Source organism: Cyanistes caeruleus, chromosome 3 (assembly GCF_971803275.1).
Source record: "Cyanistes caeruleus chromosome 3, bCyaCae1.hap1.1, whole genome shotgun sequence".
Taxonomy (NCBI): Eukaryota; Metazoa; Chordata; class Aves; order Passeriformes; family Paridae; genus Cyanistes; species Cyanistes caeruleus.
In genome coordinates, this window is record NC_141703.1 from 1,772,313 (window position 1) to 1,789,296 (window position 16,984).

Genomic DNA, 16,984 nt, shown 5'->3' on the forward strand with positions numbered 1-16,984 from the left:
AGCATCACTGGGATTTTGGGAAGCTGCTCTGGGGGCTCCAGAAGGGAGAGGACTGGGGCAGGAAGCGTTTTCCAGCCTGGTCAATCTTGTGGAAGCGCAGCCCAGCGGGATTTGAGGATGCAGCGCCCTGAAAAACGTGGAATTCTCTGCTAAAGCCATTGCAGCCCACTGGGGAATTTAGCAGATGACACTTGAACTCTCCTCCTTGGGAAGCAGCCTCCCAAATCCTCTCACCTACCAGGAAGGAGGATGGGGGGAGGAATTCCAGCTGGTGATTCCGATCCCATTGCTCCTCATCCACAATTTAATTCCATTTCTGCCTCGCTTTTCATCGCGCTCCTAAAACGGCGACAGGATTGGGGGGGGATTTTTATTTTTATTTTGTTTTGTGTTTTTTTTTTTATTTATTTATTTTGTTTTTTCCCCCTCCTTCCCCTCCAAAGGCTGCTTTGCAACTTTGTGCTTTCTCTGCCATTAGCAAAGGGTGGAAATTTCCACTGACGCACTGTTGATAAGCCAAGGAGGAGCAGGGGGGGAAGGGAGGATGAGCTGTTCCAGCAGATCTTTTCTGACTCCTCGCAGGAAAAAGGTATTTTATCAAAACTGCAGGCACTGGGAACAACGTGGGGTTTCAAAAAAACAACCACCTCTCTCTCTCTCTCTCCAATTGCTTCCCTCTGCCACAACAACAAAAGAAAATAAAGAAAGAAGGGAGGGAAAAAAAAAAAAAATGAAAAAAAAATTGGATTTCTTCAGGAAAGAAAGAAGGGCTGGAAAAACAATGAGCAACATAATGGACAATGAAATCCCTGAGGAGATCTGAACCCCTTCCCCTCAAATCTCCACACTGAAATCAGCTGCCAGCAGGGTTTTTAAACCCTCAAACCTTCACTGCAAGCACTGCTCTATGACCCCACAAGGCTGCTGCTGGTGGAGTAAACAAACCCAAATCCCAGCGAGACAAAACCAGGGAAAAATACAGGAATGCAGCAGGGAAAGCACCTCGTTCTTGCAAACAGAAATGCAAAAAGCATTTGTGCTCTCTAGGAGTCACCAGGGGAGAAATGCAGGAAAATTCCACTGATTCACCACAAGCCCGCAGTTATTTTTGTCCTCCTGCTTGACTGCAAACACAAGGATGATTTAAATGCAGGGGAGCAGACTGGAACACGTTAAAACAATGCATTAACTGCAAAAAAAAATAATAAATTAAAATGTGAGATGGTCTCAAATAAAGGAGGACGTGCCTTTGCATATGAGGGAAATAAAAAGAAAAGAGCCAGGTTTAATTTCTCAAATTTGCCATATTCAAACCAGAAATTGTTTGAAATTTGAGTCCTAAGGATGCTCAAATCCCTTGTAGGACTTCAAGGAACCTGGATGAAAATTCCCTTTGAAATCCTCCTGGAATACAACCCTGAGCCAAGGGGAACAGTGAAGATGTGATGGGCTTAGAAGAGGTTTTGGCCCCAAAACATTTCCCTGTGTGCAGGTGGAAGATCCAAGGGAAAGAAAATGTTCTGAGGAACAGCAGAAGTGAGAGGAGCAGAAAACACCTGAGGGGAACCACAGAGGGTGCAGGAGGAGCTCCACGTTGTCCTCATGAAGGTAATTCCACAAAAATAATTTAATTTGTTTTTTTTTTTTTTTTTTCTGTCTGAATGTTCATTTTTAAGACCAGGGAAATGAGGGAGGAATTTGCTTTGGCTCTCCTCAGCAGGGCAAACTCAAGATGAGAATTATCAGAAGGAGCAGGACAAGATCAAACCCAAAAAAGTTGGATTTTAGTGACCAAACTTTGACACAGCAAGGATGGGAATGATCCACAGAGAGCTCAGAGGGGAGCTTTGTCTTTAATTATCTTTAATTACCTTTAATTATCTTTAAATTTAAAACAATAAAGGATTTGGTGGATTCTGGTGCCTCCACATCACCAGCTTTGCTCGAGGCCTCTAAAAAAGCACAAAAATTCCAATACAGGTAAGGTGGAAAGGAAAAATAAAATAAGACAAACATCCCAAACATATCAGGGCTTTGATCCTTGAGGCACATCCACACTTTTAAATGGGGAAAAGAATTTGAAGGCTAAGTAATGGTTGAACTCATCAATGAAGAAAGCCCCATCTAGTGGAAGAAGACAATCAATTGAGCAGAAAATACTTCAAATGTGCATAAATCCACAAATATTCCAGCTGCTTTTGTTCTCATCCAGGTGCACTGCAGAGCCAGAACACCTTTTTGCCTAAACAGCTCAAGATATTTGAAAATCCAAACAGCAACAAGAAGTTGGGTTGGGCGTGAAGCTGAAATTTACTTTTTTTTTGGGGGGGGATTAAGGAAGATAAAAAATTGCAGCTCCTTTCTTCTGTTTTTGGTCTTCAAGAGCCATGAAAAGCACCAAGAGGCTCCACTTGAGCGAGGCCAAGCGTGTTTGGAGAAAAAAAGTCCTTTAACTCTGCGTGATTTGTGTTCAATAAAGGGTGGGGAGAGGGTTGTTCAAACCTGTGAACGCTCCAGAGAACAATTCTGACAGGTAACCATTATTTCACTCTTACATAAATCAAGGCAATGAAATTGTATCCAGGAGCTTGGGATGATCAGAGGGCATTTCAACCTCTCCCATCCACGTGGAAAAATTTCATCCTGCCACGAGGAGAAGGTTTAAAAATGAATTGTGCAACTCCCCGAGCTCAGCTGCTCTGTGGGAAGAGGCAAAGATGGAACAAAATCTTCATGGAAATATTTCAACAAGAGTCAAAAAAAAAAGGGGGTGGCCAGAGAGGTTGTGGATTCCTCATTCCTGGGAATGTCCAGGTTGGGTGGGGTTTGGAGCAGCCTGGGAGAGTGGAAGGTGTTGGGTTGGAGCTGAATGACCTTCGAGATCCCTTCCAAGCCAACCCGCTCCATGGTTCCACGGTCAATTATTGAATTATTCCTCTCGAGAAACATCCATTCCTGCTGGTTTGGGTTCTGGAAACAAGAGCTTTTCCTGTGCTTTGGCAAAGCCACCTGGAATTTCTGTCTCCTGACCCCCTTGGATGATGTTGTGATGATCCTCAGGGACCCTGGAATTCACCTCCTACAGAAAATCCCCCAGGCAGGTGTGAAGATCAGCTCCCCAAAATGCAATTCCTGAATGATTAATTCCTGATAAACTTCCTGATCAGCTCCCCAAAATGCAATTCCTGAATGATTAATTCCTGATCAGCTCCCGAAAACACAATTCCTGGATGAGAATTCCTGATAAACTTCCTGATCAGCTCCCCAAAATGCAATTCCTGGATGATTAATTCCTGATCAGCTCCCCAAAATGCAATTCCTGGCTGAGAATTCCTGATCAGCTCCCCAAAATGCAATTCCTGAATGATTAATTCCTGATCAGCTCCCCAAAATGCAATTCCTGGATGAGAATTCCTGCTAAACTCCCCAAAATGGATGAGAATTCCTAATGAACTCCCCAAAATGCAATTCCTGGCTGAGAGTTCCTGATAAACTCTCAAATTGGATGAAAATTCCTGAAAACTCCTCAAAATGCAATTCCTGGATGATTAATTCCTGATCAGCTCCCCAAAATGCAATTCCTGGCTGAAAATTCCTGATAAACTCCCCCAAATGGATGAAAATTCCTGATAACTCCTCAAAATGCAATTCCAAATCAACTCCCCAAAATGCAATTCCTGGCTGAGAATTCCTGCTAAACCGCCAAAATGTGGTTTTTTTAAACCTCAAAAATGGAATTTTTGGCTGATAATTCCTGATCAATTCCCAAAATGCAGTTCAGCAAGAACAAAAGCAAGCCCTGGGTTTGCTATTTCAGAGAACACGGGGGCTGAAGAGACAACTGGGAGTGAAGAGCAAAACAAAAAGATGAAGAGGCAAAGCAAGCAAATAACAAAAGAAAATTGCCATCTCTTCAAAATCAAATTTGAAAGCAAGGAAAAAAAAAAAACAACCCAACAAGGCAATGAAAATCTGGCAAATCAAACAAGGAAATTGTTATGAATAATCAGAGTTTTGCTGGAGAACTCATAGGTCGTGGAATGGTTTGGGTTGGAAGGGAATTTAAACTCATCCAGTGCCATGGCAGGGACATTTCCCACTGTCCCAGGCTGCTCCAGCCTGGCCTTGGGCACTTCCATAGAAATTCAATGTGCAACTTGATAAAATAAAATGAATGAAATGATAAAAACGTGGGGAGAAAGGTGTGAAAGATTCCTGTGTTACAGATGAAACAGAGGGAATCCCACACATCCCAAAGGCAAGGAGAAGGAGAGGCCCTGGTGCTCCATCAATCCCCAAACCCTGAGCAGGCTGAGCTCCAGAGACCAAAAATAAGAATGGAAACAACATTGGAGGGGGGCTAAAAACCACTAAAAACTCTCCAATTCCAATCCCAGCTCCTGCAATTTCCCAGATTCCTGATCTGCAAATCCTTGGAGCCATCACCTTCCCCAAGGGATGTGTGATGATTCCCAAAGGAAATGTGTGAATCTGATTTTATTTTTTTCATGATTTTTTGTGCTGTTTTGGAGCTGCCTTTGGATCATCTCCCCGTGGGTCAGGCACCAGGGTGGGATTGAGGCAGGGCCAGAGCAAACAGGGAACCACAAAGTGCCACCCCCAGTGTGCTACTATCACTTTACAACCAGTTGGAATCTGCTCTGCTGTCCTCAGCCAGCCTGGAGAGGGATTCAGTGGTTCTGGAGCATCTCAAACTGCAAACAGAGCCAGAGGTGAACATTCCTTCCATTCAAAGGCTGGCACACACCTTATTTAAATCAGTTTGGTTTTGTTTGTGCCAGGTAGAAACACCTCTGCCACCCAAAAAACCACCAAGCACCTTCAAAGCAATTTAAATGCGGCTCATTAATAACAAGTAGTGGCGAGTAAAAGAAATATTTGGCACCAATGTGTTGCCCAGCAGGAGAGAAAGGTTGGGAATCTTTATTTAAACACATTCTTCTCCTGTTTTTTCACAGCCAGGGCCGTGGATATGTCAGGCTCAAAGTCTCACTTAAATTTCCATACCTGGAACCTGGCCCTTGTCACGTTTTATTCACCCACAAGATGAATTGTTCCATTTTTAAATCATTAAAAACCGAAATATTCGTGTTCCACTGTGAGTAAAATCAGTGTGAATGAGTGGCTAATTCAGTTTAAAGATGAGTAAATCGGGGATTGAAAAGTTTGATTCTGTAGATGAATCCACACAATTCCCAAAACTCCATTTGTATAATGACCTACAGGCAAAAACTGTCAATATCAGGTCTTCCATAAAAAATAATAAAACAAAAAGGAGGAGGATGCCCAAAGAGATGCATTTAAGAGAAAAACCTGAATTTTGGCATCTCCTCAATGAGCAGAATCTCCTGAGAGGGAATAATTCCATTGTTTGTAGGATCTGAGGTGTTCAGGAGAGGAAAGCTGCTCCTGCCAGTGCCAGTTTAGGGCCACAGTCCCCCTTGGCAGCCTTGGAGAAATCAGTTTCAGACAGAAATTGCCAGAAAATTCCTTTTCCCTGTCAAGTCTCTTGGATATTGTTGAGTCTGTAATGTGCCTGTAATGCATTTTGTATCCACAATATCTCAGATGATGCTGGAGCACTCCAGAACTCAGGGAATAAAGCTCTTTTTTTAAGGACAAACCATCCCTCCTGCTGATTTATGAATTTGTATTTTTTACTTCAAATCTGACCTGCACAAGCTTTGCCCTAAAAATCATGGAATGGTTTGAGTTGGAAGTTCAAGATCATTCCATGGGCCCGGAATCTTCCACCAGCCCAGCTCAGTCCAAGCCAATTTGCATTCATTTTTATATAATTATATTATATAAAATATAATATATATTTTATATATAATATATAATATATTATAATATATAATATATAATATATAATATATAATATATAATATATAATATATAATATATAATATATAATATATAATATATAATACATAATATTATATAAAATATAATATATAATTCATATAATTCACCAGCCAGGAGGTCCAAGGAAATAATGGATTGAGAGTCCATCACAAACCTCCAAATAACTACATGCTGTAGAAAATCAGTTAAAGCTCTAAGAGTCAAATTTTTTTTAAAAAAAAGGAACTTAAAAAAATATTAAAATCTCAAACAAGCAAAAAATTAAAAATTAAGACGTTAATTTGAATTCTCACAGAAGCCTCTTAAATTAATTCAGAATAAACCAAGACTAAGGAAAGATGAAATATTATGGATTATCCAATGTCCCACTCCATGACAACGTGCTCCAAAAGGGACACAGGGGAATTAGAAATTGCCTGGGAGGGAGAAAAAGATTCCAGGATTTTATGGTAAATCCAGGAGCTTAGGAAGGTATCTGGAAAAGTTATTTAATTTCTTTTTAAACTTTGTCCTATTGAAAAAAAATATAAAATAAAAAGATTTTTTTTTACAGCTGCTGTAAAGTAGAACTGGCTGATTTCCTAAGGTGGCTCAAAAACCAGATTTATCATTTCCTATAGGTGGATAATGTTTGATTTCCTGAATGTTTCATTTTCCAATATAAAATACTGGATGGTCCACCAGAAATCCACCCTGCCTGCCCAGGGAGCTGCAAATTCAGCAGGAAAATCTCCAGGAATACAATCCCCTGGAATTCCCAGGTACTGCCACTGCCAGCTGCCTCCCCCTGTAGGATCCCTGCCTCTGGAATTTGAGATCCCAAAGAAATTCTCACAAACCATTTCCTGTAGCACCTCCCTCAATCCCTTCTCCCTTTCAACAGGCCAGGGAATCTGGGGGAGGCTCCTGCCACATCCAAGGACAGAGATCCAGGTGCAGGGCAGGGAGAGGGACTGGGAAATATTTGGGGACATCTGACCTGGGAGGAGGAGGAGGAGGAGGAGCTGATGGCTTCCTGTGTGAAGGCTGCAATTGCTGCTCACTAAAACCTTGCTTTACTCAGCACGTAAAATACACCTGCCCTGAGACAGGAGGGCTTTGCTCCAAGATCTCTGGGAGAAGGATTTGGAACTGCTGGGGGGTGAGAGCTGGACCTGTCCCATCCCAGAGCCCCCCTGCCCAGTGTGGGCAGCAGGAAAGGGATTGGGATTGTGCCCTGAGTCCCCTGAGGTGAGACCCCACCTGCAGAGCTGCCCCAGCCCTGGGCCCAGCCCAGGGAGCAGCTGGAGCTGCTGGAGAGAGCCCAGAGGAGGCTCCAGGATGAGCAGAGGGATGGAGCAGCTCTGCTGGCAGCTAAGGCTGGCCCAGCTGCCATTGTTCAGCCTGGCCAGGAGAAGCTTTGGGCTGAGCTCAGGGTGGCCTTGCAGGGCCTGAAGGAGCCCCAGGAAAGCTGGAGAGAGACAATTGCCAAGGGCTGCAGGGCCAGGAGCCAGGGAATGGCTGCCAGGGGCAGAGGGCAGGGCTGGATCTTGGGATCTTGGGCAGGAATTGTTCCCTGGCAGGGTGGGCAGGGGCTGGGATGGAATTGCCAGAGCAGCTGGGGCTGCCCCTGGATCCCTGGCAGTGCCCAAGGCCAGGCTGGACATTGGGAGCTCCTGGGACAGTGGGAGGTGGCCCTGCCATGGCTGGGCTGGGAATGGGTGGGATTTGGGGTCCTTCCCAACCCAAACTCTGACTCCAGGCCCTGCCATTGTGCCTGTGCCTGTTTTGCTCTCCTGCTCCACACAATTTCTTTTCAAACCATGGCTTGACCCTGCCAGTTTTGCAATGTGGGATGAAATCCTGTTGCATGCCCATGGGAGCTGAGAAATTCTTGTCTCAAGACAGAATTAGTGATTACCTCATCCTGCTGTCGGAGCAGAAGCATTTTATAAACATTAATGCTTTTTCCAAGGGCAGAAGAAGGAGCTGGTGTTCCTCTCCTTGTGCCAGTGGGGAGCTAAGGCACAGGGATGAAATTCCACTGATTTTTGGTATTGGAGGGTTTGGATGAAAGTTTTTGCCTTGGGTGACAGCACTTCTGCAGGTCAGCTTTTGAGTTCTTCAACAGAAGACAGGAACCAGCATCTCCAGAAGGTTGGAGAAGAGATGAAGAGAAGCCATTTCTCCTGGGGATCTGTGCCAGGGCCTCATCACCTCCACAGGGAGAATTTCCTCCCCAATATCCCACCTAACCCTACATGTTCTTGGACAAAGTCCCCTTTCCTCCTTTTCCTAGTGTTCCTTAAGGTTCTGAAAGGGCCCTGAGGTCTCCCTGGCCTTTCTCTTCCCCAGGCTGAAGGAACAGGAGTGTGGTGGAGATTCCCCCTTCCCCTGGCAGCTCTCAGCACTCCCATTTGGCACGAGGTGCCCAGGAGAGGGAATGAATGCAGGAATGGATCCCAGAAGGTCTTTGCAGCTCTGGAGCCCCCTCAGAGCTGCTCAAGGAAGAGCAGGGTTGGCCAAGCTCCTGTTGCAGGCAGAGCCATCGCTGCAGGATCGGGAGGAGCTGGTTAATTGTTATTTGGATTAGGCAGCCCCAGCAGTGGGGGTTGCTTAGCAACATCTCCCAGGCCTTGGGAGAGGCAGCAGCCATTTCAAAGGTGGCCTCAAGGAGCAAAAGCACCCTGGGCAGGGGATGGAAGCTACAGCACCTCCCTCTGCACTGTGGGAGTGTTTATTCCCACTTATTGTGATTCCATAAAACACAGGATTATCTTAAACACCCTTAAATCAGAGCTTGGGAGAGCTGGGGGTGCTCACCTGGACAGGAGAAGCTGCAGGGAGAGCTCAGAGCCCCTTGCAGGGCCTGAAGGGGCTCCAGGAGAGCTGGAGAGGGACTGGGGCCAAGGGCTGCAGGGCCAGGAGCCAGGGAATGGCTGCCAGGGGCAGAGGGCAGGGCTGGATCTTGGGATGTTGGGCAGGAATTGTTCCCTGGCAGGGTGGGCAGGGGCTGGGATGGAATTGCCAGAGCAGCTGGGGCTGCCCCTGGATCCCTGGCAGTGCCCAAGGCCAGGCTGGACATTGGGAGCAGCTGGGACAGTGGGAGGTGTCCCTGCCATGGCAGGGCTGGCACTGGATGAGCTTTCAAATCCCTCCCAACCCAAAGCATTCCATGATTCTGGACTTTATCAAACCTAAAAACTCTATCAGAAACACAACCAAGTCTTACAGGGCACCTAAACACGATAACTAACATTGGAGGAAAGGAACCCATCCTGCCAACCAGCAGATTAAGTTCAGTTTTTATCAGGAAACATCCTAAAAATATTTATTTAAAATAATAATAATATTGTTTATATTGGGGAAAGTCCTTCAGGCTCGGGGCTACAAAAACACGACAGAAAACCAACAGAAAACTGACACCACTCAGAATAAAACACACTAAACACTCCAAGGAGGACACACACACCCCCCAACAACCACCCACCACCTTGCTGAGCCCTCCCAGCTCCCACCCACAACCCAAAAAACACCAGGGAAGACCAAAGGGTTCTTCCTGATGTCCATTTTCCAGGAGCAGCACCCAAAGGATTTAAGGAAAAGGCATCACCACGTACCCTCCTCTCTTGTGGCGCTCCTTGTGCCTGGAGATTTTGTAAGGCAGAGACCTTTCCCCCAGATTTTCCAGGTTCCTCACGATGGCTCCTCTCTCCATCAGAGCCTCCACGGTGCGTTTGAGCGCCGCAGCTGTCTCAGGCTGGGAAAGAGAGAGAGAAAAGTGAGAAATTCAGAGAAATCTGGTTATTTTATGTGGTAGAGAGGACACCTGGAGAGGTGGTGCTGCAACCAAAGAAGACAAAGTGGAAGCATTTAGGGAGAGGATTTTTAGGAGCAGGCAATTCCTCAGCAAAATTTCCAAGTCAGGCACCAGCAAAAAGGAAATGAGTTCATGGATTTGACTCACCTGGAATCACTTGGTCTGAGCCTTGCACAAGTCAATAGTCCTAGCAAAGGAAAATGATGGATTGGGAGCAGTTTTGGGGTCCTTGCATTGTTGTTGTTCATTAATATTTAAAATCAGCAGTGTGGGGAAAACACAAAACCCATGGCTTGATGTGCAGACAGCAATTAGCACCACGTTCATTTATATTATTTACACTGCATGTGTGTGACTCTTAGAGAACCACGGAATGTGCTGGGCTGGAAGGGACCCACAGGGATCACTGATCCAGCTCCTGGCCCTGCACACACCCCAACAATCCCATTCTGTCCCTGGGAGTGCTGTCCAAAGGCTCCCGGAGCTCTGGCAGCCTCAGGGCCGTGCCCATTCCACAACCTCATTTCAGGGAGTTGTGGAGAGCAATGAGGTCCCCCCTGACAAACCCATCTTAAACCTCGGTGTTTAATATTTAAATTAAATTAAATATTGTTGGGTAAACTCGCTGCCCTCCATCCCTCACCCCCCAAATGACAGAGAAGCTTTTTGTCTCCTCTCCACATTCCCTGAGTGGCTGCAAGGCCAACGTGAGGTGCAGTTTGTGAACACAACGAAGCCAAAGATTTGAGCCCCTTGTATTTAGAAACAAAACCAGAGAGAAAGAACAAGAAAAGAAAGCCACAGATTTCTACATTCAGGATTGTAAAATTTGCAACCTTCTCCACTTGTGGCCATACTCTGAAAACACCAACTAATTGTTGGGTTGGAAAGCTTGTCACTATAATCCCTCTCATTCTCCCTCTCCCAAAATTGCCGTGGTTTATCCTGGCTTGCCTAAAGCCATCACCCAAACTAAAAATAAGCTGAACTCTGCTAACCAGGAGATCCACAGACACAGGTTCCTTGGTTTGCCTCAGAGCCAGCCCACTTGGGCACAGAGGAAATGGGACTGCCTGGCTCCCAACTCAGGAGCCACAACATTTTTTCCTGAACAGCCAGCACTAATTCCAGTCCCAGAGCCCAGCACTAATTCCAGTCCCAGAGCCCAGCACTAATTCCAGTCCCAGAGCCCAGCACTAATTCCAGTCCCAGAGCTGTGGGGAGGGAAGAGGAGACAATGGGAGCTGCTGCTCCAGAGGGGAGAAGGAAAAGCTCCCAAGAGCACGAAGGGCCTGGTTTGGAATTCCAGCTCTGGACACCCCTCCTGCCCCCACCGGCAAACCAGAGCAATTCCCAAGCAGCTTCACCCCTGGAGAACTTTGGCACTGACCTTGGGCCATGTCAGTGGTCAGAAGTTGTCACCTTGTTCTGGAAAGGTGCAGAACCCTGGGATGGCTCAGGCTGGAAGGGCCCACAGAGCTCACCCGGTGCCACCTCAGGGCACGGATTGTGGATATTGTGGAATATCCCCAGGAGGAGACTCCAGCCCCTCTCTGGGCACTGCCCAGGGCACAAGTTGTGCCTCCTGTGCAGGGGGAATTGCTGGGCTCAGCCCCTGCCCGTGGCTCTGGTGCCATTGCTGGGCCTGGAGCAGAGCCTGGGCCTGCTCTGCCCCTCCTGCACCCAGGGACGGACAGGGATGGACAGGGATGGACAGGGATGGACAGGGATGGACAGGGATGGACAGGGCTGAGGGCCCCTGGAAGAAGGAACCAAAGGACTTTTGTCTACAGATCCAAATTCCCCACCTCTTCACCTCCACATATTTTCGAGCTGCCCAGCAGAAACCTGTTAACGCCACAGTTCTCACCAAGTCAAAAGCAGTCCCAGGTGAGGGGACACCCTGAGCACTTTGTCCCCACCTCTGGTTCACCCCAACTCAAAACCTGGCTCCAGTTGTGGCTGGTGCAGGAGAGCCCTGGAGGGGCTGGAGTGTGTCCAGGGCAGGGAACGGAGCTGGGAAGGGGCTGGAGCCCCAGGAGGGGCTGAGGGAGCTGGGAAAGGGGCTGAGCCTGGAGCAAAGGAGGCTCAGGGGGCCCTTGTGGCTCTGCACAAGTCCCTGGCAGGAGGGGACAGCCGGGGGGGGTCGGGCTCTGCTGCCAGGGAACAGGGACAGGAGGAGAGCTCAGGCCTCAGGCTGGGCCAGGGGAGGCTCAGGGTGGGCAGCAGCAGGAATTTGCCCATGGAAAGGGAGCTCAGGCCTTGGCAGGGGCTGCCCAGGGAGCTTTGCAGTGCCCATCCCTGCAGGTGCCCCAGAAATGTGGGTTTGTGGTCCTGAGGACGTGGTTTAAAGGGGAGCCCACCACTGCTGCTGATTCATGGTTGGACTGGATCGTCTTAAAGTTCTTCTCCAACCTCAGCAATTCTGTGATTGTGGCCTCTCCCTCTCTCCTCCCCGGACTGTCAGCTCAGCACAATCCCATCCAAGAGCAGGAAGTTGTTCCATGCACTGCTGGGGGTGTCCCAGGATTAAAGCTACAAATGCCCAAAGAACCATCAGAGCAGCACCAACCACCTCGTTCTGAGGGGATGTTGTGTACCAGAGGGAATAAAAATGCTCCCATGTGTTCCATCAGTCCCACAGGACCCACCTGGCAATCAGGAAGGGTTCAAAGAAAGGGGAATTGGGAAAAAATTGGAATTCTCCGGTGGCAAAGTGGCTTCAGGCATGACCATCAGCCATGAAGCTCAAAGAACAGCCTGGAGACAAACCAAACATGGAAATAAAGCCTCTGGGATGGTGATGCCTCTTAAAAAACGAAGAGCCACCCATCTGGAACCAGAGCCGTGTGGAAGGACTCAGCTCCACTGCTCCTTTTTCCATCTCATTTCCCCAAGAAAAGTCCAAGGGATAGAAAATCCAGCACTGGCTATGAAATATGCTTTGTCAACCACCAAAACCTCCTTCAAGAAGAGAGAGAAAAGGAAGCAAACACCAAATCCTCAGGAGTTTTAGGGCTAGGAAATTTCTCAAGTTCTTCTGGCCACTTGCTCAGTCCAACAGGAAGCATTTAAAGGCAGTGGGCACATCCCAAATTATAAACAGGAATAACTCCATCCCAATTACTTGATTATCCCTTCAATGTAGTAACAACAGGATAAAATTATGTCTTTTTTTGGTTGCTCAGCAGTCACAAAAGGTTGGTCTGGGATTATTTACTGAGGTGGAAATCAAAAAAGGCAAAATCCATGTTTAGAAGGAAGCTGCAATTCCAAACAGCAAAACTAAGGGGAAAAGCCATTTCCTTGCTGTTGTTTACTACTTAATAAAACATTAGAAATTATTACTGAAAATTATTAAAAACTGCAATTACTGTAAAACCTCAAGGACCCAGAGCAGCAGCCGCAGGTCGGGTAGAATCACTGAGGGCAGGCAGGAAAGATGAAAATCCAGAGAAATGCAGAATTCCAAGGGAACAGAAGATGTGGGAGCTGTCCTGAATCCCACATGAAAATGTGGGAAAAATGGGCTGTGCTGGACCAGGCTGGCTGGAAACTGAGCAATGGAAATGGGAGGACTCTCAACACCTGCCTGGAATTTCAGGGGTGGGGAAGGGATCCCAGACTGGTTTGGGTTGGAGGGACTTCAAAGCCAGCCCTGCCATGGCAGGGCCACCTCCCACTGTCCCAGGAGCTCCCAGTGTCCAGCCTGGCCTTGGGCACTGCCAGGGATCCAGGGGCAGCCCCAGCTGCTCTGGCAATTCCATCCCAGCCCCTGCCCACCCTGCCAGGGAACAATTCCTGCCCAAGATCCCAAGATCCAGCCCTGCCTTCTGCCCCTGGCAGCCATTCCCTGGCTCCTGGCCCTGCAGCCCTTGTCCCCAGTCCCTCTCCAGCTCTCCTGGAGCCCCTTCAGGCCCTGCAAGGGGCTCTGGGCTCTCCCTGCAGCTTCTCCTCTCCAGCTGAGCACCCCCAGCTCTCCCAGCCTGGCTCCAGAGGGCTCCAGGAGCAGCTCCGTGGCTCCTCTGGGCTCATTCCAACATTTCCAGACCTTTCTTGTCTTGGAGCCCCAGACCTGGATCAATTTAGGGACAGCTGGATGCAGGGACAGAGACTCCTGTAACTACAGCACAATTTTTCCCAAGACAGAACAAGGGACAAACAGGAAACCCCAGGTTCTCCTGACCACGACAACCTTTCCATGTTCCCACCCCACACTGAGTGAACACAAAAGCAGGAGAAACTATTCCAGAAATGGCAAATAGGAAGTTGCAGCAGGCACGTCACAAAAAATAACTTGGGAGGGAAGCGATCAAAATGATTTCTGAATTAAAACTAACACCCCATCCTCAAAACAGATTTTAATTTGCATGTGAATGGTGTGTAAGCCAAAGAATCAGATGTGAACACGAAGCCCACAGACCTGGATGCTGAGAAAGCAGCAACTTTTAAACTCAAAGTGATGCCTGAACTCTCCTGTTCTCAAACCCACCTTTCTTCTTCAAAGAATCGAAAGTCTGTGATGGATCTTTTTAATTTTTAACTCAGCTTTTAGGATCAAAGGAAATTAAAGAAGAAATTAAACTAAAATCTGCAAGTACTCTGTAAATACCAACTCACAGCTAAATTAAAAGGTCAATCCCAACATTGAATTTAATTTATTTCAGAGAGTTGAAAGTCCTGAGAATTTCTAAAAAGAAGAATAAAAAGGTGCCTTTTAAATCTGAAATAAGCAGCAACCAAATCTTCCATAGTTTAGGGGAATTTCAATGGTTTATTACTAGAAACAGTTAAAGTAATAATTGGCCACAAGGTCACAGAAGAGTTGGGAGGGATTTTAGGGATCACCCAGAGCCACCCCAGCCATGGCAGGGACACCTCCCACTGTCCCAGCTGCTCCCAATGTCCAGCCTGGCCTTGGGCACTGCCAGGGATGGGAAATCCTCAGACTTCCAGGAAGAAGCAATTCAGAATCAATGAATTAAATTCATTTATTTAATTAATCAAACATTTTCCTTCAAACTCCAGAAACTCTGCTACCAACCACAACACATTCCAGTAAAGGCTTCATTGTAACTCTGCAGAATTCTCCTGATCTTGCTGAGAAAGATCCCCAGAAGCCCAAGTTGTGTCCCAGCCATGGCTTCCTGATGTGAATACATTTCATCAAGTTCACTTTGTGTGTTCGTTAGAATTAAGAGTGGAAAGGAAAGAGAATGAAATCCAAACAAAGCCAGAGCTGGAGGGAACATCTCCCCTTCTTCCTCCTTCTTCCCTGCTTTTCCAGCCTGGGCACGGCACCTCCGGGGCTGCGATGTCCCCGTGGTCACTCGGGGTCCCTGCCCAGCTCTGGAAAGAGCTGGAGTGGCAAATCAGCCAATTTCCCAGAATTGTGGAATCCTGGAATCCCAGAATTGCTGGAAAAGCCCTCGCAGCCCAGGGAGTCCCAGCTGTGCCCGATGCCCACCTTGTCCCCAGCCCAGAGCCCTGAGTGCCACGTCCAGCCCTTCCTTGGGCACCTGCAGGGATGGGCACTGCAAAGCTCCCTGGGCAGCCCCTGCCAAGGCCTGAGCTCCCTTTCCATGGGCAAATTCCTGCTGCTGCCCACCCTGAGCCTCCCCTGGCCCAGCCTGAGGCCTGAGCTCTCCTCCTGTCCCTGTTCCCTGGCAGCAGAGCCCGACCCCCCCGGCTGTCCCCTCCTGCCAGGGACTTGTGCAGAGCCACAAGGGCCCCCTGAGCCTCCTTTGCTCCAGGCTCAGCCCCTTTCCCAGCTCCCTCAGCCCTTCCTGGGGCTCCAGCCCCTTCCCAGCTCCGTTCCCTGCCCTGGACACGCTGCAGCCCCTCCAGGGCTCTCCTGCACCAGCCACAACTGGAGCCAGCCCTGGAGGGGCCTCTCAGAGCCAGCACAGAGGGACAATCCCTGCCCTGCTCCTGCTGGACACACAATTCCTCACCCAGCCCAGTTGACTCTTGCCCCACCCAGACTGGTCTAAGCCATCTCTCCCTTCTATGAGAGGAATTTTCATGGATCAGATCTGGCTCTGAACTCGCAGCTCTTCCACCCATCCTGCACTTCCTCACTGCTGCCCAAGGACATCGAGTCAGGACAAAGACTGCGAGGAAAAAACCTTCCAGAAGCACATTTTGAGGAGCACAACTGTAATTTTTAAATCCTCCCACTTTAGTAGAACACAAGCATCCTTGGCTGTGGAGCAGAAGAAGGTTTAAGGTGGAAGTCACAATGTTTTCACCAGGTGAAGAGGGACTTTGCCAATTCCTTGCTCCAATTCTGCCAGGTACATCCTGGGATACACAAAGCTACCTCACAAACAGGTAAATATTAAAAATCACTGCTGATGAAGGGTTATAAACACCATAAACTGAATTATCTTCTATCACTTCACCAACACCTCAGAAACAAAGCCCAAAACACCCAAAGAGCAAATCCCTGCGTAGAACCTGATTGAAATGAAAAGCTCCAGAGGTGAAACCTCCGGGCTCGTTCCCTTTCCCAGCACCAGAACATCCAGAGGGAAAGTGGGGCAGCCACATCCCAGGAATTCCCTGCAGGAAAAAGGACTCATTGCCACCATCTCCATGGGATTTTCCACGTGAATCCTGCCCAGATCCCACCTGGGCCAGGCCCCCACACCCAGAGGAGCCTGAAATCCCCAAGAGGAGGAAATTGGGGAGTGAGGCTCGGCCAACACAAACAGAACCAGCTGGTGACAAAGAGACTGCTTGAACCTCTTTGAGAATCACTGACCTGGAAAGCTGCTCGCTGAGTAAACACCTAATAAACTAATTACAGAACCAGTTAATTAATAGTTAACTCATGAAAATGCTCCCTGTTGGAAATCACCAATCCAAACCAGGTTTGTAAGGCAGGAAAATGCTTATTTTTATCCCAAATCCAAAGTTTCCTCTTGTAAAATGTTTCTTGTCAGCCCCTTGAAACAAAACAAACAGCAAAATTTCCATTTTTCTTTTATAACACAGCAGCAAGAGAAGAGAATAAATGAAAAATCTGGGTAAATTCATTTTCTCTGCAGCTGAAATCGTGGGTTTAACAGCCTTGCCACAGGTTTTGCCAACATCCAAAGGAACGTGAATCCCCAATTTAACAGCAGGCCTTGCTGAACCAGCAACACTGGACATGGAATTCATGATTCCCACCACGATTCCCAAGTTCATCACGTCCTCATGGGGGGGACAGGGAGGAGGAGAAGGGAGATTCAGGGCTCTGCTCACAGAATGTGCTGATGTTTTAACTCCAGAATCAATAAGAAGGTGCTG

The 16,984-nt window shown here is 47.7% G+C and overlaps 1 protein-coding gene across 1 annotated transcript in view; it reads right to left on the reverse strand.

Annotated features, from left to right (window-relative positions):
• The window catches only part of MRPS6 (mitochondrial ribosomal protein S6), a 43,443-nt gene that overhangs the window by 2,881 nt on the left and 23,578 nt on the right, over positions 1 to 16,984 (reverse strand). Inside the window, exon 2 of the mRNA XM_086883929.1 lies at positions 9,489 to 9,628. Within this exon, the coding sequence (XP_086740055.1) occupies positions 9,489 to 9,628 (140 nt within the window). The remainder of the gene's footprint in view (positions 1 to 9,488; positions 9,629 to 16,984) is intronic.